This window comes from Sturnira hondurensis, unplaced genomic scaffold (genome assembly GCF_014824575.4).
Source record: "Sturnira hondurensis isolate 20B ecotype Veracruz unplaced genomic scaffold, ASM1482457v3 Scaffold0018728, whole genome shotgun sequence".
Taxonomy (NCBI): domain Eukaryota; kingdom Metazoa; phylum Chordata; class Mammalia; order Chiroptera; family Phyllostomidae; genus Sturnira; species Sturnira hondurensis.
In genome coordinates, this window is record NW_028091359.1 from 2,903,730 (window position 1) to 2,927,878 (window position 24,149).

Here is a 24,149-nt window from a genome sequence, read left to right on the forward strand (position 1 = left end):
CATCCTTGTGCCTGGCTGTGTCTGGCAGAAAGTGGGCTCCGGTCAGTGGGAGTGAGCGGACAGGGGGTGGTATTTAGACAGGGGGGCACTTCCTCCATCAGGGGCTGGTGTCCCCCCCCAAGCTGCTCTTGTTAACGTGCCAGTAGGGACCCAGAGCTATAGTTCTCCCTCTTTCCCTCTTTTCTCCCCTATTTGCTGACCTCTGACAACGTGCCACACCCTTGCCGGAGGTTTGGGGAGGTACAGGCGCCCCACACACCTCCACGCCAGGCCCCGCGCTCACCAGCTGAGTACAGATAGGAGCTCAGGCTTGGAAATTAGTGCTGGTCCTGGGTCTGCCTCCCTTAGGCGGCCTGAGGCTGGGCAAAGGCCTGCAGCTCAGAGCCTCAGCCCCTCATCTGTGACAGTGGGGCCAACAGTGACGCCTGCTTTGCATGGATGCTGCGAAGGTGTGTGTCGGACCCTCAGGGTCCGGGCACAGGGCTGGGCAGGCAGGGCACGTTTAGTGAATGTTTCTGGGCCCCTGGGTTGCTGCCCTGGAAGTGATTCCCAGCCTCGGAGATGACCCTTGAACAATACCATTTGAACTGCGTGGATCCATTGGAAAAACAATTCGTCTGTAAGTGGGTCTGCACAGTTCACACCGTGTTGCCCAGAGGTCATCGCAGTTGCCGAGCTCGTGGTTGGGAGCAGCGTGCACCCTCTCGGAGGCCATCTGGAGTCTCCTCGGGATCCTGTCTTCCACCAGCTGCGTGTCCTTGGGCAAGTCGCGCTCCCACCACAGGCCTCCTGGTCCTGATTTGTAAGTTGGGAGGCTGGGCTAGAGCGAGCTCCGAGGTCTGCCTCTCCGGGCCCCAGTGTTCTGTGTGTCTAACGCAGATAAACCCGGGCCCCGCTGGCCCAGTGTGCTGTGGTGATCTCCCGAGGAGATGGATGTTTGGCGCTATCGCAGTTGTTAAAACGTAACAGGCTTCTGAACTGGAGCCAGAACATAATGAATCCCATTTCTGTAAAACGACGGTGATGACGAGACCAGCTGTGGCGTGGGGTTTGTTGGCATGGCGGCCCGTTTGCCCCCCCCCGGCCCTGCCCCGTCCTCTGCAACAAACCCAAAAGTCAGACTCTGGCAAAGTTGCTCAGTGTGACACCCGAGGAGGAGCTTCCGAGTAAAGCCAGGGGTGTGAGTCGCGCGGCTGGTTTCCCTTTCTCTCAGGCTCTGGTTTAGACTCCTGTTGGTGCCATGGGTGGGGCTTCCTTCCACACACCTGTGCAGGCTCCAGGCTCTCAGGGTCAGGAGGGGTGTCCGGGTCCACTCAGTCAAAGGCCTCACGTTACAGAGGGGGGCCCCAAAGACTGGAGGGGAAGAGCTTTGCTGAAGCCTGGCAGCTGGTGAGCAGAGATCCACAGACACTTCTAAGTGCTTCTCCACTTCTCTGCGGCTGGGACTGTGCCCCCTGATGGCTCCTACCTGCCCCTGCAGGTCCGGCAGCGGCCCTCTTCCCAGGTTTCCCCCAGCCTGTCTGGTTTCCTTCCCTGGAAGGTATGTTTGACCACCAAGGACTTTGTCTGATGGGCTAAGTAGATTGGCCTTTATTCGAGGAGCAAGCGGGGACGCTCAAAGGTGGTGTTATGACTAGAAGGCATTTATTGAGCCCTAAGAGCTGGCAGGAGTGGTGGTGGTGGGGCATGGGAAGCGAGAGCAGGAAGTGTAAAGGGCCCCGCTGTCCAGCAGCCTGTGTTCTTCCTGGATGGACCTCAGGGTTCTGGCAGGGGAGAGTCCTGACCGGCTGTGTCCCAGGGGACACGGAGAGGACTCGGCTGGAGACGGGGAGGAGGCTGTCCCAAAACTCAGGGAAAGACCGTGGGGTCTGAACCGGGGCTGCACAGCGGGACCGAGGAGACTTCTGTTTTGCAGAGGGAGTCACAAGACTTGGTCACTAGTGACTGGACGTGGGGGTGGGTGACCATGAGGGAAAAAGGAGTTGACAATGTCCAGGCTCTGGCTGGACTCTTCCAGACTGTAACTGCCCAGGTGGCAGAGGAGCAGGGTGGCGGCTGTCACTGGTCCTAAGGTGTCCCTCAGGGATGGCACAGCCTCACTGTGCAGCTGCCCTGTGGTGTCTCTTTGGGTTCTGTCCACCCATGGTCCGTGTTCTCCCTGGGGCCCCTCCCTAGTCCCTGGGGTGACCAGGGACTAGTCCCGTGTGCCTGGGAGCATGTGAGCGCTCCCGGAAAGATGTCTGTGCACATGCTTCATCACTATTTTTGACCTGAAAAATGCCTTGGGTTGTCTTGCCTCTAGTGGGCAAAGAGAGATGAGAGGGGTGGATACAGAGTTGGTGGCCCTGGCCCAGGTCTCGTCATTCCTCTGTCCCTGCTGTGCACTCACTAGTGCAGTTTTGGGGAAAGGGGCCTGGAGTTACCAAAGGGAAGGAAGATACGGCCCCTTTTCTCGAGGAGTTTATGGTTTAATTGAAGGGACAAGAAGAAATAAGAAGTCACTAGGAAGCAGCACCATAGCCTAGCAGACCATACACCAGAAGTTTCAGAACTGGAGGTTGGAGCAGGCCCTAGTAATCTGGGAAGGCTTCCTGGAGGAGTCGATAGGCCTAGAAGGTGAGGAAAAGTGGAAAAGAAAGGTAAAACAGCAGAGGGAACTGCATGTGCAAAGATGCTGAGTTAGGAATTAGGGGTTCCTGGGGGTATCTGGACTGGGTTGCCAGGTTTTCTGGGATCTTAGGTCCTTAGTTAGCTCCTGCAGCTTGGGAGGACAGAGCAGGGGTGACAGTAACTTAAAGGGACTGGGAGGTGTTTCCCAAGACCCAGCTCCTCTCCCCAGGGGACCTTTCCCAGCCTCCTGGAGAGGGACATCCATTGAGTTCCCCACTGACCCCGCAGGACTTGAGTCCTTCAGTCTCACCCTGAGTTTCTTATCTGGTGGCCCCCTTGGTAAGTGGCTCTCCAGCCTCAGGACCTGGTTTGGAATGCTCAGTACTTGCCCCAAGAGTATCCAGAGGTTTGTCACAGAGGGCTAAGGGGTAGTGGCCAGCGTAGAAGGCAGAAAAGCTAGTTCCTACGGGACGGAGCTACTCAGCCAAACCAAGGGACCCAGGGAGGCCAGAGCCCAGCTGCTGGCCCCCGCCCTCCCCGGCTGAACCTTCCCTCTGGGCTGCCCCTGGCCCCAGGGTGTGGTGAGGGCAGAGCCTTCCCGGACCAAGGCTTCTGTGCAGGCTTTCCATGGAAGAGCTTGGCTCTGGCTCCTCCCTCGGCACTCTGGTCACTCAGAGGTTAAATCTTTCACTGAGTTTTGGCACCAAGCCTGCTCCCTGGGAACCTGGGAGGGTGGGAGCCAGCAGGGCCAGCCCAGCCCAGCCCAGCCTGGCAGCCAGGATGGGCGCCAAAGGGTTAACAAACGCGGCAGTGCTGATAAAATGCCCCAAATTCCTGGTCTTGCCTCCAATGGGGAGTGCGTCTGGCAAATGTCAGCGATAAAAAATACATTTTAATGGCACCTGATGCAGCCGCTACCGTGGGGCGCAGCTGAATGGGGCAGGTCTGGGGCAGCCACTACCGTGTGCTACTCCCTGGGCTCCAGGGCCACGCCCCCCGGGCTCCTCCCCCCACCTCAGCAATCAGGGTGACCCACCTCCCCAGCCCCAAGCATCCTCAAGGGCCCGTGGGTGCCCAGGGCCTCCGGCCTTCTCTGGCATTACTTTAGGAACTTGGCTCACCTCCTACCTTGCTACCTTGAACTCTAGCCCTGGAGGGAGCTTCCCTCCAGGTCAGGATGCAGCTGAGTCAGGGAATAAATGCCTTCTAGTCATAATGCCACCTTTGAGGGTCCCAGCGCACTCAGCAGGCCTCTGTGAGTGCGGGAGAATAAGTGAACAAAGGAGTGACTAGATGACAAAGGTCAGCCAGCAAGCAACGTTTTCCTCAGATTCCCCCCCGCCCCACACACCATTCCACAGGCTCCTGGGTTGGGAAGCTGCTTTTCTTGCTAACAACTGTGAGGAGGGGCTGAGCCCCGGCAGTGGGCATTTCCAGGGAGGACCGGCTACGTGTGAGCAGTGGGGAGGGGGTCAGCGGGGAGCAGGGGCAGGAGAAAAGCTGGAGAAGCCAGGGGGAGAGTCTGCCTGGAGGGGTGAACCTGAGGGAGGTAAGTTAGGTATCATGACCCCATTTTGCAACGACGCTGAGGCTCAGAGACATCCAATGGCTTGTCTGAGGTCGCACAGTGAGTCAGCGCACCCTGGACTTCTACCTGTGACTCAGTGTTCTCCCTCGAACATTCTGCTGAGTTCACTGGGGGCTTTGAATTAAGTTCTCCACAGCCCCAGGGCAGCAGCCTGTCACCTCAGTGGGTCCTGGGGGTGGCCTCCTGCTGCAGCAGACAGGCTAAGTAGGGCCCCCGGGGGCTGGGTGGGGTGGGAGGGTCCAGGGGCCTTGCAGCCTGGCTGTGCAGCCTGGGCTCTTAGGAGATGAGAACCAGTTCGGGGCCAGCTGAAAGAGCCCCAGGGTCAGAGGGCGGTGGGCCTGGAGCTCAGAATGAGCCCCTTCTCTTCTAGATCATCCTCAACTCCATGCACAAATACCAGCCGAGGCTGCACATTGTGAAGGCTGATGAGAACAACGCTTTTGGCTCCAAAAACACAGCCTTCTGCACCCATGTGTTTCCAGAGACTTCCTTCATCTCTGTGACCTCCTACCAGAATCACAAGGTACAGCTGTGGTCCCCACAGCCTCCCCCGCCGGCTGGACACCATGCAGCATTTATGCTGACGTTACAGAGAGGAAGCCCCGGAGGCAGTGAGGCTGAGGCAGGCACAGCGCAGGGACCTCAGAACCTGCCACGTCCCTGAGAGCAGTGAGACATGGCATAGTGGGTGGGAAGGGGGACCAGACTCCTCCGCCTCTGGTTCAGAGTAGTTACGGCCTCCATCCGGGGGCTGGATGAAGATGGCAATGGTAAAAGCTTGGGCCTGGAGCTTTCCCCACTGGCTTGAGTGCTAGGACCCTTGGTCTCCAATGTCTCTCTCTGCTGGGATTTGAGGGTTGCATTCTGCAGAGAGATGGGGTTGGGTCAATGTGGGGGGGAACCCTGTGCACTGTCCACTGTGTGGGAACGGGAGGACCGACCTACCCGCAGGCCCTTCCTGAGCGCTGCTCAGAAGGCCCGGGGCATCCTGGCTGCCCCCACTGCTTGCCCTCCCCCGCCCACTTCTCCGAGGCCTCTGCCCTGGCCCTGCTACCCTTTCTAGGTGTTTTTCACATCGTGCACATGGGGACTGGTGAGGTGGACAGGGGTCACCGCAGAAGGACCACAGGCCGTGGTGGGTTTTAGGCAGAGAGTGACAGAGTCAGATCTGCATTTAGAGGGGCCACTCAGAACCTGACGTGGCAGCTGCACTGGACAGGGGTGATGTGGACAGGAAGCTGTCACAGGCTCCCAGGAGAGGACGATGCGGGACTGAAGCCAGGAGCATGGGGAGAGCTGAAGGCAGACTTAGAGGGTCTGCAGCAAAGAGGGTGGATAAGAGCCAGGGACGAGATGGTGAGGCCGAGGAGGACCCAGTGAGACTCCTGACTGGCCCAGAGCTGGGGCATGTGACTTCCCCAGCCCCTGCTGTGCGTTCCCACCGAACCTTGGGGGGGGGGATGAGGGCCAGAGGTCAGCCCAGCCCCCTACCCTGGCAGCCCTGCTGTGAGTCCTCTCCTGACAGATCACACAGCTGAAAATTGAGAACAACCCTTTCGCCAAGGGATTCCGGGGCAGCGACGACAGTGACCTGCGTGTGGCCCGGCTGCAGAGGTGGGCTTCCCGGCAGGGGAGGGGTGGGCAGACTGGGTTCTTGTGCCTGGAGTCCACAACCCTCACAGCACCTTGGCCCTTTCCCTCCGTCCCTCCGCCTGTCCTCCTCGCTGCTCCAGCAAAGAGTACCCCGTCATCTCCAAAAGCATCATGAGGCAGAGGCTCGTCTCCACTCAGCTCTCGGCCAAGCCCGACGTCAGCCCCCTGCACGGCCCCCACCAGGCGCTCCAGCACTACCAGTATGAGAACGGTGCCCACATGCAGTTCGCCTCGGCGGAGCCACAGGACCTTCCCCTCAATGCCTTCCCGGCCCAGAGGGACTCCAGCCTCTTCTACCACTGCCTGAAAAGACGAGGTAGCTCTCTCCTGACCTAGAGGCCCTAGAGGGTCAGAGGAAGGGTGCAGCTCTCCTCACAGACACTCCCCACTGCTCATGGAGTGCGCTTGATCGCACACCCGAGTGCATGTGTACACAGGCACACACACGCACACATGCCTGGTTACTTGTGTGGCCCAGGAGAGCAAGTCTGAAAGGACAGGGACCACAGCCAGGCTCAGGGCAGGGATGTTGGGTCTAGCTTTTAATGCAGCCTTCGGAACCCTCACAGACAGTATGTGGCCTGGGTGTCCCCAGACCCCGTTTCCCATCGCAGTTCAGGTGCAGCTGTGCAGCCAGTGCTGGGAGCCCTGCATGGGGTGGGCTCTGCCCCTGAGCATGGGAGGAGGCTGAGAGGTCACAGTCCAGCGTCATTTGCCAAAGCAACCTCAGTCCCACTGAGATAACGGATAAGCTAGAGACGTGACGACAGGCTCCCACTTGTCACACCAGGACCTGCGAAGGCTTCCTGAGAGCCGGAACGAGCTGCTGTGTGTGGGGGTGGGCTGCCGGCAGCCGGCGACAGTGCCATCCCAGCCGAGGCGGCTTCTCCGTAAAGGGGAAGCACCCTGAGCACCGGAACGAATGCCTGCTGTGCTCTGGGGCCAGGTCTTGGTTTCATCAGCTACAAGACAGGGATGTGACTGCGCTGGGAGACTCCACGGGGTCTGAAAGTCTCCTGGCAATGAGTTTGGGGGCCTCGCTTGCAATCCAGAATATTCTCTCAGCCCGGCTCCCAGCCCGGCAGAGCTCTGAGTATCCCCGGTACCAATCCCATTAGAACCAATGATCAGGACAGCAGTTGAAGAACGGTGGCCCATGGATGAATTTGTTTTGGCCTGTGAGCCACACAAAATGGTTTTATTTTTTAAATAGTTGAAAAAAATCAAAAGACTATTTCATGATATGTGAACATTATATAAAATACAAGTTTAGTATTCATAAAAAAAAGACACTGAGACACAGCTGTACATGTTTTTTTACCTGTTGTCTGCGGTGCTGTCTTGTGATGACCGCAGAGCTGAGCGGAGGAAGTCCTCATGGGCCACCAACCGTGTCTGTGGTGTCAGGCCACACTAAGTGTAACCAGTGCGACCCCAGGCTAGTTGATAGGAAAAAGAATTAAGTTCCTGCAGCATATTTCTGGTCACAAAAACATCATCACCCTTCTAAATGAAGACCCCCAAACCCTTCAATATTAAACTCTGAAATAAATTAAACTATACATATATTTTAAAAAGATTAATTTACAAAGGTAAGATAGTGATTTTCCAGTCCACTGATTCCAGTTCAGAGTGGTAGGCGGTTAGAGCCAATCTTGGCAGCTCAGGGTGCAAGGTGGACCCGCCTGGACAGGGCGCCCTTCCATCTCAGGGCCAGTCACACCCCCACCCGCACTCAGACTGGGACGTGGGAGGAAACCAGAGTGCTGGAGAAAACCCACGTAGATGTGGGGAGAAGGAGCGAACTCCACACAGACGGTGGCCCTGGCCCAGAATTGTTTTTTCCCTCATCAACATTATAATGATGATGTTGAGCAAAACAGCTTTATTCAGAGACCTAATGCAGTTGCGACAGATTCCATGTGGCCCCCAAAGCCTAAAATATTTACTATCTGGGCGTTTACAGAAAAGTTTGCTCACTCCTGACCTAGAGTGACTGGGCCACTTTCCAAGTTCAAGAGCTTAGCGTTCTTGAGAGAAAGGAGGACTTTGGGGAGAAGATGGAGTCGGGGGATGAGGAGGGATGATTGAGAGGGCTGGGTAGGAGAGAGGGAGAGGCAAGTTCCTCCCCATCAGGGAAGATTCCTCCAAAGGGGGCAGAGGTGAGCACAGACCCCCAAACCTGGCCACTCCCCCAGGCTGCCCTGCACTGTGTGCGCACACAGCTCCCAGGACGAATCCCTAGAGAAGACGGGGTGCTGAGCCAAGAGAAGCCCCTGGACAAGTGTTCTTAAATCTGCCGAGTGAACTGCTGCCCAAGTCCGGGGGCCTGGGACATCCCTGGGTGCTGGGGGCAGGGGGAGGATGTGCCACTCCAGGTAGTACAGCCCTGTGGATGGGGCCATGGACAGACACACATACATGGTTTGGGGGTGCGGCTGTTCTCTGTCCCCAAACAGACTATTAGCTTAGGCTCAAAAGTACAAGTCACCTTTTACTTATTACCAGCTCCATTTCTTAATTTTGTAAACAGTGTTATTATTGGAATCTGTGATTAACAATTTGATGGGGCTTCTTTGAACATGTGTAGGGTTTCCTTCTTCTAAAAGCAACAGGGACGTGCCTACAAGTAGGTTTGGCTGGCTCAGGCCTTCCTGGTAGCAGAGGCTAGAGGCAGAAGCACTGCAGCTTTCATTTTCTGGCTAATTCAGACAGATGTGGCCTCTGGGCTTGGTTTAGTCTGGAAATTGTCTCTACTTTCCTTGGCCAGAAGTGGGCCCAGTCTAAGATGCCAGCACACATTAAGGCCTCTTCCCATCCCCAAGAGTCGAGGCAAAGGATCAAAGCTGTGCGCCTCCTGGCCAAACACATCGCTCAGCGTCCAGTGACGCAGTGTCCTCCATGGCCTGTGAGCGAGGTCCATAATCTTACCGTTTCTTGGCTGCTGCCACCTTGTAGAAGCTGTGGCTGATTAAGGTGGTTTGGGGAGTGCCACGGCAACACGGGGCAAGGGCGGGCCCTAGTGACAAAGGAAGGCTGCCCTGGCATCCAGCGGGTGTTCTGATCCCGGGCGGGCGGGGAAAGGCCCTTCCTGAAGGTTTCTTTGTCTTCCAGCAGACAGTGCCCGCCACCTGGACTTGCCCTGCAAGCGCTCCTATCTGGAAGCTCCCTCCGCAGTGGGGGAGGATCATTACTTCCGGTCTCCCCCTCCCTACGACCAACAGATGCTGAGCCCCTCCTACTGCAGTGAGGTGACCCCAAGAGAAGCCTGTATGTACTCGGGTTCTGGGCCCGAGATTGCCGGGGTGTCTGGGGTGGACGACTTGCCCCCACCCCCGCTGAGCTGTAACATGTGGACGTCAGTCTCCCCGTACACGAGCTACAGCGTGCAGACCATGGAGACCGTGCCCTACCAGTCCTTCCCCACGCACTTCACTGCCACCACCATGATGCCTCGGCTGCCTGCTCTCTCCGCTCAGAGCTCCCAGCCACCAGGAAACACCCACTTCAGTGTCTACAATCAGCTCTCTCAGTCTCAGGTCCGAGAGCGGGGCCCCGCTGCCCCCTTCCCGAGGGAGCGCGGCCTCCCCGCCGTGTGCGAGAGGAAGCCGCCCTCGCCGCACCTGAACGCTGCCAGCGAGTTTCTCTACTCTCAGAGCTTCTCCTTATCCCGGGAAGCTTCCCTGCAGTATCATTCAGGAATGGGGACTGTGGAGAACTGGACTGACGGATGACTCCCACGTATCCCCGACTGCCCCAGGACCATGTCAGTACAGTATTAGCTTCTGTGGGTGGCCTGCACTACCAAGAAACACAGGAAGGTATTTTAAAGGGTGGGGTGTGTGCATGTGTGTGCATGTATCGGGGAGCCTCAATCTTCTGCCATACATGTGAGGCCATGACAAGGCAGAAAATGCACTGGTGTAAAGTGCTTTTGGCTGCAGGACCTGTGTCCAGTGCTATCTGACATCTCTTGAAGAATGTGCCCACGGGTGGGTGGAAGGGGGCAGTTCGTGTGAGTTATTTAGAGATTTTTATAATATAATACTGATTACTCAGGGCCAGGTGGTGAGGTCTGCCCCCCAGAGACAGTTGTGGGGGGACTCTCATTGCCCGGGTGGGAAGGCTCTCTGCACACCGCAGAGCTCCTGGCCGTGGTTTTGTGAGCAGGGCCGAGAACCCTGTTGGGAGCTGAGCCTTGGCCCACGCCTGTGGCTTCTGGAGGTTCTGAGAGGTGGGCTCGGCTAAGCTGCAGAGTGGAGCTGGCTGCTCAGCCAGTGGCCTGGAAACTCACCCCCGGAGATCTGAGGGCTGAGGACTGACTTTCAGAGAGGGTCAGGTGCGAAGTGCCACCTGATGGGTATTAAATTTTTTTTTTCCTTCAAAAGGAGGGAAAATGAAACAAATGGCATCTCTGTCATCATTCAGGTTTTCTTACAAAGTACAAAGCCCGTCCCCCTCGGTCCCCAACATACAGGCTCTCACTCCCTCTGTTGTGCAAGGCTTGGCCTGTCTCAGGTGCCATCTGCATCCTGGGGCTGGTGACGAGGAAGCTGGCTTCACCAGGAGGCTGCCCTGGGGCTGTGGCCAGGCATCTCCAGAGCCTGCTCTGCTCCGAATCCCTCTGCAGCAGGCTAGCCCAACAGACATAAAAATGAGATTCGAGAAAACATTCCTTCCTTCCAGTAAATTCAGCCAGTGCGCTCAGAGGAGCAGGGATGATTCGTCTCCAGGGAGGTGGGTTGTGGAGCCGCAAGCCAGCGCTGTAGCATCAAATGTCACCGGGCTATTTGTGTGGCTGGTATGAACCCTGTCATCAGATTGGGGAATTCACTACATTATTTGCATGCTGAATAGCTATTTATATATTATATAAATAAATAAAGAAATATATATATATATATATATCTCACAAATGCAGGCCACACGTCAAATTCAGCTTTGCTTTTTACGAATGAATAAACTTTAAAAAATGAAACGTTGGAGGGGGTATTTGGGAAGACATCTATTTAAATTTTTATTACACACCTGATGTTAAAAACTAAGAATGGTGTAGAAAAACATATAAATAAATAAATATATATAGAGAGAGAGAGATATAAACACACACAGTACAGATTAAACTCTACTAGAAGACACATTAGCTAACAGGGGACATGGAATTTCCAGTGGTGTGTTATATAGCAATGGACATGTTATTTTGCGTATCGGAACATAAAGCCATTTTATGACTGAGAAGTGTGTGCTCTTTACTGCTGACTGTCCTTCCCCGGCTCAGCAACGGGCTCTGCTTCCCCTTTGCTCATGTCTCCTTCTGGAGGGCCAGATGGGGCCCTCCGGGCCGTGGACATGTGTACCACAAGCCTCTCCACTTCAAGAGAAGTCGTTTAGGACACGGGGCAACTGGACTTTGACTTCATGCTCCTCCTCGGATGACGGGTCTGGATTCCAGGGCCCACGAAGACCCCGGAAGGACAGGGTGGGCAGTGCATGGGAATCTGTCACCTCTCAGGCAACAGGCAACCTGGCGATTTGGGGGAGGTGGTGTCCCAGTGGGGTTTGTGCAGCTGCCGCAGGAAAGGAGCTGAGTGCAGGCTCCACTCGGAGGCAGGGCTCTCCTGGGCGGTCAGCTGTGAGCTCCTTGGCCGCCTACACCCAGAGAGGAGGGCTCCAGGCCTGTCGGAGCCCTCCACACACGCACTCCTTCACTAGACCCCTGAGGCCTGGTCACGGGAAGGCATGGGGAAAGGGAGAGGAAATCCAGCCCAGGTTCTCCTACTAGATTAGGAGAGAAACTGGTGTCAGAAGGTGCTATTGCGTCTCCCTCCACACAACCCCTAGCCCCTTGCCCTGCCCCTCATGGCTCCTTTGCCAAAGCCACTCACCATCGCCCACCACCTCCAGCGCAGGCTGGTCTGGGATGCCAGGCGAAGAAAGGGCGAAGGCAAGGGTGTCGTTTCACTCCTGTCCTCAGCAGGATTAAGATGAGATTTTCTGCTGAATAAAAAGTCGGTCTTGCCTCCTGTTTCCTTAGAGCCCTTCCCTTGTGGCTCTAGGGTTTCTCTCCGGCTGGACTCCTCCCCTTGGCTGTTGGCTCCCCCCTTGGGCTTGCTGTTCACTGAGGAAAACCGAACTCGGCGCAGGGAGCAGGAAAGGGGGAGCAGTGTGCTCTTCCTAACTCACGCTTGCTCTGCTCTTTCTTTGCTGGGTGAAGACTGCATTCTGGGATACTCCCTACCTTCTAGAACCCCCAGCAGAGGGCTGGGAGCAAGCTGTGGGTTCTAAAGCCCTCTCCAGACAGAGTTGCCTGTGTCCTGGGTAAAGAGAGCCACTTCTGAAGGGTTAGCTTGCCTGTAGCTTCCTACCAGCTTTCTGGGAAGCAGGAGCTCCTTGGTCTTCCTCACCTGGGTACGGCTAGAGCAAGGCCTGCAGTGGGATTTGTGGAGCTTTCCTGCCCCTCTGAATTGACAAGTCAATAAAAAGGGGGCACATGGGATACCCTGGAACAAAGGGCACTATTCAGTAGCGCCAACAGGTCATACATCATCGGGCCAGAAGCCTGCCACATGAAAAGTGTCTGCTTCTGCTGTGCCCTGCCTGGGAAGGAAAAAAAAAAGAATGATGAATATTCATCTGTGAGGCCATAGGCAGGCACCCCCCAGGGCTCCGCACTCCAGCCCAGGGCCAGGCCACCGGGTAAAGCTGGGCCAGGCTCTCCGCCAGCTCAGCCACCCAACGTCCTCCCACAACGGAAGAGCCTGGAATAACAAAAGGGAGAATGAGAAGAGAAGTTAGGTCAGACTGACAAATTGTTAAAAAACCAAACCAACTTCCAGCCTCTGGTGGGCCTCAGGAGGTCAAGAGGCCTCGGCTGGCCCCGCTAATGGAGCCTGCTGGAGGGGCAGCTCTGGCCTCTCGGTGTCTTATCTTACAGCATAAAATTAAAACCCACTTAAAAGGCCGGAGGGCATGTTAACATTCCCCCTGCTGTCTAATTGAAGTAGTTCCCAGTGCAAAGGATTTCACTTGAAAGATGTCCCCCTCCAAGCCCCAGTCCTCCTGCTTGGTCAGCAGGGGTGGGGGTTGGAGAGGGAGAGACTGTCATTTCAATGACCAGCACCAGCTCAGGTCAGAAAAGTCCCCGTTCTGCCGGCTGCCCCCACCCAGGCGGCAGGTGGCGACAGCAAAGGTTAGGACAGGTTGGGCTGTTTTGTATTTTTTTTAATTTACAAATTCATTAGCAGCTGTGTCAGTAGAGGCCAGACTCCTGACAAGCAGCCCTGGCAAGGACTCCACTATGGCCAGCGCCACAGCTAGACCTGGCAGCTCTTGCAGCCAAGAGGTTTCCATTCGGTCCCCCAAGGAGGCCCCCCTCCCTCCTATGCAAATATATTACAGGTCTCCAAGGCATACGGAATCAATCAGGGACATCCTGTAAAGGTGATGAACTTGCACTGGCCATCCTGAGTAATGGGAACCAGTCAGCCTGAAGCCGGCTGGGACTGAAAGCCAAGGTGACAGCTATTAAGCAATTGTGTGCAGAACAAAATGGCAAAGGGGCCAGGTAATCAATTCAATTTCGATGGGCAAACCAAGCAACTGCAGGGTCTGTCGCAGCTGATTAGAGAGAGCCCGGCTGGGGCTTCCTGTGCGAGCCCATCACAGATCAGAAACAGGCCTGGGATGAAAAGGGAAAGAACTGTCTCCTGAGAAGCAGGCAATGAAGGACTCTGTTTTATGTGACTGTGTTCTTCCTTCTCTCCTTGAAGAAAGAGTAGAAAAAAAAGCAAGCAGTTTGGAGATTAGATAGTTTTCTTTTCAGCCATTTATCATTATGAAAGAAAGTAGACAGGGCAGGGGCAGAAAAATCTCCAGTGGGATTTCTGCAAAGTCTCACTAAGAAGGACCAGGTTTACACTCCGCAGCTCAAACGGCCCCTGCTCATTACCACAGCCTGACGGGGCCTGCGCAGCGTCCAGGGTCCCTCTTCTCTAACGAGGGCGAGCAGGCCCCCTTGCTTTGAGGATCACAGACATTCTCCTGCAGAAACCCCAAACCGCCAAATTGTATCATTTGTGAAAGTTAATGCCCGAGTGAGAGTAATGGGGAGAAGAGGCAAACGCGAAAGCAAAAGACAAGACGGAGCTGTGCAGAGTCCCAGCAGGTTAGGCCCCAGCTGTGGCCCCCAATGACCTGGGTTCTGCTGTGTCTGCCCACGGTTGGCACTGGCCCCAGGTGGGCCCTGGCGGCTGGCCTGAAAACTCCAGGTCTGTGCCTGGTTCTCTGGTGCAGGCAGTTGGGGGAGGCAGAGTAAGGGGGCACCCAAAGGCACAGAGGCAATGACCAGCAATGGGGTTCTGGAGGCAATGGGAGGGACTTGTGAGCAGATGGTGAGGGAGGCACATCCGGGAGGCAGAGGGCCGTCCTGGAGCCCAGGAGGGCTGGTGGTGAGCGAGGGAGCGGGACTCCAAAAACCAAAGCAGTAGGTGCCTGTGACCAGATCATTTTTAGGAGGAGAGTTACAAATGGTTGATTAACCTGAACAAAACCAATCTCATCAATAATCTGAAATCTAATTCAGTGACACAATACCATTTTTTGAAAAGTACTTATCCTTCTCTTTCTTTTTTTTAAAATTTTATTTACTTATCTTTAGAGGGGAAGGGAAGGAGAGAGGGAGAGAAATATCAATGTATGCTTGCCTCTCATGCATCTCCTGCTGGGAACTGGCCTGCAACCCAGACAGTGCCCTGACTGGGAATCGAACTGTGGTTACTTGGTTCGCAGGACAATACCACTTTTATGTAACAAATTAATAAACTTTTAAGAAAGGATGTGGGGAAACCTCTCTCAGTCATTGCTGAGACTGTCCTAGGCTTTCTGGAACGAGCTCTCCGGCAGTGTGGACAAAGGCTCTGAAAGTGTTCGCACCCCAAAGACGGTGACCAGCAAGGTGAACACGGCTTATGGTCTGTAACATTCACTGTGGTGTTATTTTTAATAGCCCCAAATTGGCAGAAAGTAAACTATGGTTGAGTAAATTACGATATACTCTTATTCTGGAACATGATATAATCAATGAAATTATGTTTACAGAGTGCATTAATCACATGGGGATTTGATTTAAAACTAAGTGAAAAAAGGGGATCATAAATAGAGTATGATCTAAAAAATATTTGAAAAGGGAAAAAATATTGGTGTAGCCAAACTATAGATCATTAAATAGCAATCAACAGAGAATGAAATCTATAAATACATATGTCCACAAAATATTGTGTGAAAAACATTTTCTGAGTAACGTGTATGGTCTCCTATTTATGTGAAATACAAAGTAAGCCCTGGCTGGTGTAGCTCAGTGGACTGAGAGCAGGCCTGTGAACTAGAGGATCGCAGTTCGATTCCCAGTCAGGGCACATGCCTCCTTTGCGGGCCAGTTCTCAGCAGGGGATGCATGAGAGGCAACCATACATTGATGCTTCTCTCCTTCTCTCCTTCCCTTCCCCTCTGAAGATAAATAAATAAATAATCTAAAAAAACCCACAAAGTAAAAGCCTCTGTGTGGGCACACATGTTTGTGTGGTGCATGTGTGTGACATGAGTCTGTGAGTGAGCGATGTGTGAGCCTGTGACACATATTTGTGTGTGTGTGTGAGTGTGAGTGTGAGTGTGTGTGTGACCAGGGCACAGAGAAGGTTTGGGAGGAACTGTTTCTGACAGTTCCCTCACACATCTGCTTTGTTTGACTTGTTACACTGAGCATGCGTGACTTCTATAGCTAAAAGACTTACCGTAATTAAAGACAAGAGGACAAGAAGTTGTGATTATAGACGTGCCTGGAATGAAAGAAGGAAGAGTGGAAGAAACGGCTGCTGCCCGTCAAGTGGAGGAGACTGACTTTGGCCCCTCGCCCGACTTCTTTCCCTCCTGACTCTCGGGCCCTCCCTCTTGGACACGGCCTCCTCTGCCCAGGCCTGATGCTACTGTGGTTCAGGGTTGGGGGCGTCTGCCCTCCCTTCTCATTCTCCCTGGGTGATGCCATCTCTCCCCGTGGCTCCTTTCGCTAGCAGACACTGATGAACCTCGTCTAACCTCATTTCCCTCTTGAGACTGCCTCCTGGACGTTTCTGTTTAAGAGATGTCAGGGTCTCCGGCTCACCCTGTTCGAACCTGAACCCATCGCCCCCTCCCAACCTCTCCTTGGGTTCCGTTTGGTGAACGGCACCACCAACCAATATCCCTGTTGCTCAAGCCAGGAACCCCAGCTTCAGTCCTGACTCCTTCCACTCCCTCCCTCCCTGCCGGCCCGGATGCTTGCCAAATCACACAGCTTCTACCTCCTAAAGAGCACCTACATCTACACTCCCTTCCTCCCTCCCACCAGGCCTGGCAGTGTTGGCCACAGCGGCCCGTCCTTGGGCCCTGGCTGCCCACTCTCTAGTGGTAGCTGCCTGAGGCTGCAGAGTGTCCGGGTGTTGTGAGCAGCACTCCTGGGCACTGAAGTGTCACTCATGGGGCGATGGCTGCTCAGACATGAGGGGCCAGGGAACTGCCCGAGGAGGCTGCTCGGGACGAACTGCGGCTTTCACTGGTGGCTCCGCGTCCAGCTTGGTTCGGCCCGAGAACCCTGCTGCTGCTGGGTGTGCGGAGGAAGCTGGGCACTGCTGTGGCTCACCTGCGGGGCCACAGACTATCCCCCAGGGTGACAAGCTGCCTGAGTGTCCTCCTGCCCTATGGGTCAGAGTCCAGACTGCGACGCTCACATGGACAGCTCTCTGCCGTCTTACCCAGCTGCTTCCTCGGAGCAACCAAGCTGCAGGAATATTAGACCAGGGCTGTTTCCAGTGTCTGCCTTCCATGTCCCCACATCGCTTTCTCCTTCAGGGATTCCAAACTATCTCTCCCCCAACCCTTCCGTAGGAGGTCACTCAGCCTATGACAAGATACTATTGGCCTTATCTCTTAAGAAGAGAAAAACCAAACCAAACCAAACCAAACCAAACCAAAGACAAGAAGCCCCCAACATGGCTCCTATGTCAAACACCTAGGACAGGGCGCAGGCTTGGGAAATGCTGGTTTGTCTGTCAGTCTGTCACAGCTTCACCTCCCTCCCCAGCAGCTGCCCAAGGAGCTGAGGGACGGCAGCAGACCAGACCCTCCCCAGCCTCCCAGCACACACACTGTTGAGCTGGATGAGTTGCTCAGTAAGTTCCACTTTGACCCTTCTTTAGAGTTGGGTCTAGGGAACTGGGAGACTCCTCTAGATTTGTTAGTGATTGCTCGTAGCACTTAGATTTATAATCGCCCGCACCAACCACAGCTACCACCACAACTGGGGCATCTGTTGCCCTCCACCACACAGAGAGATAGGCTGACCCAAGGAGGGGGGCTCTCCCTGCATTCGGTCTCACCGCCTCCATGAGCCTGGGACAGTTTGATCCAAAGTAGGGGAGTCAGTGCATAGTTCAGGTACCTCTAAAGCAACTGCTCCAAGTCTGGGGATGGCTCTGAATGCTGCTGGGCGTGGGCAGCAGAGCCAGGGCATCTTTTCCTTGCCTTTCCAACTCCTGGTCACATGGGTTTCCTTGGAATGACTTGGGAGAGGCTTGTTCTGGAGTTGCTTTTCTTTAGCACCGAGAATTCCTAGCTAGGGTGCCTGAAGCAAGGGCTGGGTCTGTAAAATGACGTGTCTCCATTAGGAATGATGGAAACTATGTGAGCCGCTTTTAATAGGATCAAATATAGCACAGCACAGCCTTCTCCTCAGACCCCACGTGCTGAGGGCCTGGCCCATGTGCTCTGTGGCTCAGACTGAAAAGCCAAGCACTCTCTCTTCAGGGCAGTCCATGAACCTGAATTTACTGAAGACACAGCAGTGAAGGCTTAGGTGTTAAGGTCTGGCCTGCCCTGGCTGCTGTGGCTCAGTGGACTGAACGTCTGCCTGTGAACCAAAGGGTCGCTGGTTCGATTCTCAGGCAGGACACATGCCTGGGTTGCGGGTCAGGTTCCCCAGTAGGGGGCGCACAAGTGGCAACCACACATTGATGTTTCTCTCCCTCTCTTTCTCCTTCCCTTCCCCTCGCTCTAAAAATAAACAAAATCTTAAAAAAAAAGAAAGGTCTGGCCGATCACAGTGGACACCTGAATGTAATTTTCTAGCCCAAGAGAATGAGCCTTTGGCTTCTTTTTACATCAGTGTAGAGAGGTGAGAAGAGCTTGGGACTGGGTATGAGAGATGCGGGTCCTAGTCCTGGCTCGGTCACATGCTAGCTGTGTGACTTGCCTTGGTTCGGGCCTCCTTTCCCTCCATCCTTACAGGCCCTCGAATCCCTCGCAGCACCAAAGGCCTGCGATCCCATGAAAAACGTCTGTGATCGTGAATTTCTTAGAAGTACGGGGACTCTGTCCAAATCCGTAGCAGGCCTCTCTCCAAAGTAGGGTAATGGAAGGAAATACTAGAACTTCCTTATTTATTTTAATCTCATGCCTTTCCAATATCTAATGTCTGTATTAGTACAGCAGTACATACATACAATGTATAAGTGAATTTATAAATAATAAATAGTATATTGGGACTATGTGCCTTAACGCTTGCTCTGAAAGGAGCTGACATTTAAAAAGTGTTTGGAGACTACATGACGACAGAGAAGTCACTGCGAGGCTCTGGGCGCTACGTGACCCCCCAGAGGCTGTTTACCAGAGCCCGGGACGGAGCAGCAGAGCGAGGCCGGGCGGGGAGAGCGGGCCTGGCCCTCCGCCACCCATCAGACGTGTTCCTAATCCCCGGAGCCTCTATCTCTCCCCATGTTAATTAGGGGTAATAAAGTGCTCAATTCCAGTTGCTCCCTCCCCCAACACGGGATGCCAGCCTGCACAGGTTTCATTTTAGATGCTTAAAAGATGTGAGACTTCTTTTCCTGGGAAACTCCTTTTATTGCTTTCCAGGACTTTATTGCTTCTCCTGTCTCACACGTAAGCCTCCTTTAACAGATGTCAAAGCCAGGATCTCAGGCAGTTAGGTGTGCAGTGCCAAGGGGAGCATGCTGGAAGAATCCTGCTTGGTCTGTCCGTCCCCCTGGACACCTCACACCTCCAGGGGGCTGAGGCTCACCCAGGATTCGGGAGAGACTTCAAGGACACTTAGGAAGGGTGCCCTCCAACAGAGAAGCCTGCATCAGTGCCTCCAAGAAGGGGCGGCTTGAGTTTTCCACTGCTTTATCCAAAACCCATGGTCAAACTCAGCGATAGTGGGAATTGATCTACTGCTGAAAGAAAGTCCCAACTCTGCCACTGGCTTCTCTGAGGTGTCAGACAAGTCCCTCAGTCTTTCTTGGCTTCAGTTTTCTCATTTATAAAACGGGATGAGTGATATCTGGGCTGCCCACCTCTTGGGCGTGGTTCTGGGGCCAGATGAGGTGTTCTGCATCAGAATAGTTAGTAAGAATGGGAGGGATTGCAGTGACAGCTTCCAGTTGGCCCAGATGGTACCAGTCCACACTAATTTTTGCATTTTCATGAAAAAATTAAAAAAAAAACGTACTGCTTTTTATAGACTAAAAATGGGAAATGGTCGCTGAGGTACTGAGCAATCGCACCAGCTCTGAAAGGTGGATGATTTAGCATCCTCACCTGCCTCATCATTATCCTTGCCCTGCCTGCATCCTTGGCTCTGACGAGATCAATTTCCGGCTCACAGAAAAGCCCGTGGCTGTGGTCAGGAACAATCGGCCACAGTGCTCCTCTTGGGGCCTTGACCCTTTCATTTCCTCCAGCAGACTCCTGCCGGTAGGACTGAGTTCTGAGTTTTACGCTACTCTTTTGAACTGATCATTTACAACAGCCCTAAGCACCAGCCTCTCTCTCACTTTTGCTGTCCAGCTACTGCTCTGGATGGCAAGCTTGCTAATTGGGACATGATCCCAGCCAAATGGCAAGAAAGATTCAAAAAGCTGGTTCTTTGGACCTCAAATATCCTGCCCACAACTTCACAGCCCAGGCAGCCATGGAGGAAGCATGAGTCATACCCAAGACGTGAGGCGGCTGCGTAGGGAAGGCTCCTGCAATGACATTTTTCACGCTTTTAATAAACCGCTGTATTATTAGAACTCACCAAAGCTGAATTTAATGAAAGTTTTAGGCCCTAAGGCCTGAATTTTTCTTTTGTGTTGCAAAATGAAACCAACTGGTCCAATTCAAATTAACCCCAGAAAATGCATAGGCTTTATGTTTCTTGCATTTTCCTTTTTTGCTTTCTTTCTCTCTCCCTTTCTTCGCGCTCTCATTTTCGAATTTTGCTGGTGATTACACTCCATTGGAAGGAAAGGAAAGGTACAGGAGGAAGAAGAAATGAAATAGGAGAAACATATTCAGACAGTCACAAGTTTCTCTACAGACTTCTTTAAGAAAAGTTACTGGTGACTCAAATTCATATGAAAATTTAAAAAAAGAGCATAAAAAGGCAAAAAACACAAGGTACTCTCAACTTATACCAGAGACATAATGTGATTTAAAAATAGACTTGCTAAACACCATTTCATAACTGGCAACTTGGCACAATATTGGTGCGCCCCAAACAAACAAATAATCACTCCAGAAATAATGAGAAGGTAGGTCCTTTATTTTTCACATTTGTGAGGCTGAGCCCTTGGGGGTGGTGGGGTAATGAAGTGTGGTGTGCACCTGGCCTTCAACTATTCAGAAGCTTGGGCAGCAGGAAACGGCTCCCCAGAAGCTTCTGTATTTGCAGGAGCTACTGAAAAGACATCTTTTCCCCCGTCACAGTTACATTCATAAACGAATACTCACTCTCCAACCCTCACCCCACTTTGGTCACATTTACCCCATAGAGTAGGCCCTCAAACGCTTCCTTGTCCTTTAGGAGAAGACAGACACATGCCCCAGGCTCCTAGCCTCCCAGCCACCAGCCCCGCCCCCCCAACCAGCCCCTGGTCACTGCAGGGAATTTGCTCTCAGCCCTTCTCCAAGGCAAGTCAGAAAATCCCCCGAGCACGGAGCTCCCACTTTAGCGGCTGGACCAGTAAAGTCACCGGAGATGTCGGCAGGGAGGGAAACTATTTCAAATGCACTGTCTTCGGCACAAAGGGACAAAAGACAAGAGGGCTGGGGAAACCCCTCGGTGCACAGCTGTCTTTGCCTTAGCCGATTCCTTCTTTTTGGGCTCAGGCTGAGCTCTGATTCCCGATTCCCAAAGGGAAGTCCCTGCTTGGCATCATGGCTGGCTTGAGGCATAAGATCCTAATTATTTGAATGGTATTTGTTTTCATAGCTCTTTTTTTTTTAACATGTCCAGGTCGATGGCATTTTAATGCCTTATTAAATGGGGGTTTACAGCGGTCTGTCTGTTCAGTCTCTGGGCACATGCCTGTACTTTGTGTGCAGGGATTTTATCTTTCCTGCTGGCTGAAAATATTTTCCGAATTCCCTATAAAAGTTTTCGAGATTTCCTAAGACAAATAGAGCTCCACCAGCTCTAAAGTGACCTTGACGCAGTTGCAATTACATTCAGACACAAGCGCTCTCTCCCTTGTTTACACAAAGAACTGAACTTTGCCGTGCTCGTTACCTCCACCGATGCGCTGGTGCACAAACACGCCACTCTACCTGGCAGGGCTCCCCGGGCCCCCATCGTTTACTGGTTTTTTCCATCCCATCTGATGGCCGCGGCATCAGTGAAGTCTGTCCTGGATGAGGGGTTTACACAAGAGCGGGCAGCACCACACCGCGGAGGGGAGCAGCCAGACCTGCAACAGAAATACGGCTGTCACGAAGTCCACAGAGCCACCGGGAAGAAAAATGAGAGCCCTTTTGTTTACTTGTTAGTGTTCACAGTTTATGCAAATACGTTGTTCAGAAGGAAGGGGAAGCTAAAAGTATTGACATAAGCCACAAGTCAGGCAACTCAGTGTTGTAGAGAGAACCTAGAACAGACTCAGGTTCCAATCTCATTTCCAGCACAATTTAGCCTGTGATCTTGGGCAAATGAAATGGGGAAACTACCTACATCTCAGGGTTGTAGTGGGGTTGAAGTGCAGGAATGCACGTAAAACACCAGGGCAGTGACTGATGCACGTGACTGTAAACAGCTGCCATTGCTCTTTCGGAGGGTCCTCAGCACTCAGACGGGCAAAATTATAGTGTGGACTCGGGCTTTGTAACGGGTTCTGGAGGAGGGATGCCTTAGGAACCGGATGCCCACAGTGGGCCAGATACAGCACGAGCTGGTGGAACCAGAATTTAAATCCAGTTCTGACTCTAAAACCAGTGCTGGTCCCACTATCCAACCTGCAGAAATTAAGTGTGGAGAATTATGTCACCTGGCGGCAGCACACCTTAAGCCCAAATCTGTAAAATGAGGCTTATTTTGCTTACTGGGCATTTAAAACACCTTCCAGTGCTAACTGCTTAGCCCCTTGAAAAGCTTCCTCTAAATTTGTCTCATGGAGTCATGTGGCATGTTTCAATAAAAATGCCACATTTAACATTTAAGACAGGAAAACACCCTGGAGATGAATTGCTAGGAATGCCCAGCCCACTCAGAACATTCCCTGCTTATTCCAGTGTGCTGGTGTTAGGCATGTCACTACCGAAGATGGGGGTTGCTTCATGCCTGCTGTTGGAAAGGATAGTAATCAGGGGTCATGTTCATGATTCTTAGTTTAAAACCTTTTATTTATTTATTTAACTAAGATGTTCCACATTCACAGAATCAGTGAAAACTCTTGATTTTAACAAATATATATTTTATTCCCTGAAATTCTACTTGATTCCTTTTCAGTTATGTTTAGTCTTTTTTGAAATATTCCTTTTTCTTTTTGTGATCTCTTCTTTTTGTGTTTAATTACCTTAAACATATTTAAAAATAATCTCTAGATGATAATTATGCCATCTAAGGTTCTGGGGGTGGGGATGTCTTATTCCACCATTTATTTGGTTGATTGACGTATCAGAACAGGTTTTCCACCTATTGTTTTATAATTTTGTAAGAACTCACCCCAAGCTGGGTTTTATTTCTGGTCAGATCTCTTCAAAACAGTTTGGTTTTGCTTTTGAAGATGATCTTCTTATTGATCTCCCAGCTTGGTGCTCTTAGACTAGGCAGGAAGAGTAAATTCGGACCTCAAACCCAAAGGGGGGGCAACATTTGTCTTGTGCTGGGTGGGAATTTTTGAGGGTTTTACTTGTTTACGAGTCTCAGTGTCCCCTCCTCTATTTTCCTGTCCTGATGCCGGTTAAAAGTCAATCCCCTTGCACTGAAGAAGAATAAACCACAGGACTTATTCTACCAGTAAGAAGAACTATCACACAACTCCAGAAACTAAAGCAGTGTGGTACTAATGCAAAGACAGACAAACAGGCCGAGGAACAGACCAGAGAGTCCCAAAACAGACCCAAGCACACATGACACCCGATTACGGGAAAGATGGCGCCGCAGTGGGGAAGGATGGCACTTGGTCAACTGGATACCCACGTGGAGCAAGACGGAGTTTGACCCCTGACTCACACCACACGCCCCAAATAAATTCCACGTGGATTATGGTGATCTAAACAGGAAACATATAACAATAGAACGTTTAAAAGAAAACATAGATGAATATCTCCATGATCCTGGGGATATCCAAAAATGTTTTTGTTGAATTTTATGTTTTCAAAGAGGACACAAAAAGCGGTAATCATAATGAAAGAAACTGATACGCTGGTCTATGTTGAATTAAAAACTTACATTTCTCAAAATATATCACTAAGACAATGAAAAGCTATGTATAGAATCGAAGGTATTGAAGATATTTTTTATATATATATATATGTGGACTCAAATGCAGAACACTTAAAGAATCCTACAAGTCAATAGAAAAATGGGCAAAAGACTTGAACAGGCTCTTTGGAAAAGGAGATAATCTAAATTGGCAAGACATATGACCATAATGCAACATTACTAAACTATCAGAAGGGCTAAAATGAAAAAGACGAACAATGCCACGGGTTGGTGGGACTTTCGTACACAGCTGGTAGGAATGTAAATTGGAAAATGATTTGTTAGTATCAGCTAAACTGTTTTTCAGTATCCTGCAATTATGTGTAGTAGGAACACAGGACCATACCCTATGGCCAAGCAATTCCCCTCTTAGGTATACACGGGAAAGAAATGCATGCATGTGCTAACAAAAAGTACGCACAGAACGTTAACGGTAGCACTATTCATTGTAACTCAACAGTGGAAACAACCCAAATGCCCATCTGCAGTGGAAAGGATAAACAAATTGTGGTATATGCAAACCCTGAA

The 24,149-nt window shown here is 52.3% G+C and overlaps 1 protein-coding gene across 1 annotated transcript in view; it reads left to right on the top strand.

The window, feature by feature from the left end:
* Positions 1–10,741, top strand: part of TBX4 (T-box transcription factor 4) — a 29,056-nt gene extending 18,315 nt beyond the window's left edge. Inside the window, exons 6-9 of the mRNA XM_037070020.1 lie at positions 4,569–4,721; positions 5,724–5,812; positions 5,932–6,167; positions 8,966–10,741. Coding sequence (XP_036925915.1) covers positions 4,569–4,721; positions 5,724–5,812; positions 5,932–6,167; positions 8,966–9,585 — 1,098 coding nt within the window. The 3' untranslated portion in view covers positions 9,586–10,741. The remainder of the gene's footprint in view (positions 1–4,568; positions 4,722–5,723; positions 5,813–5,931; positions 6,168–8,965) is intronic.
* The last annotated feature ends 13,408 nt before the right edge of the window (positions 10,742–24,149 follow it).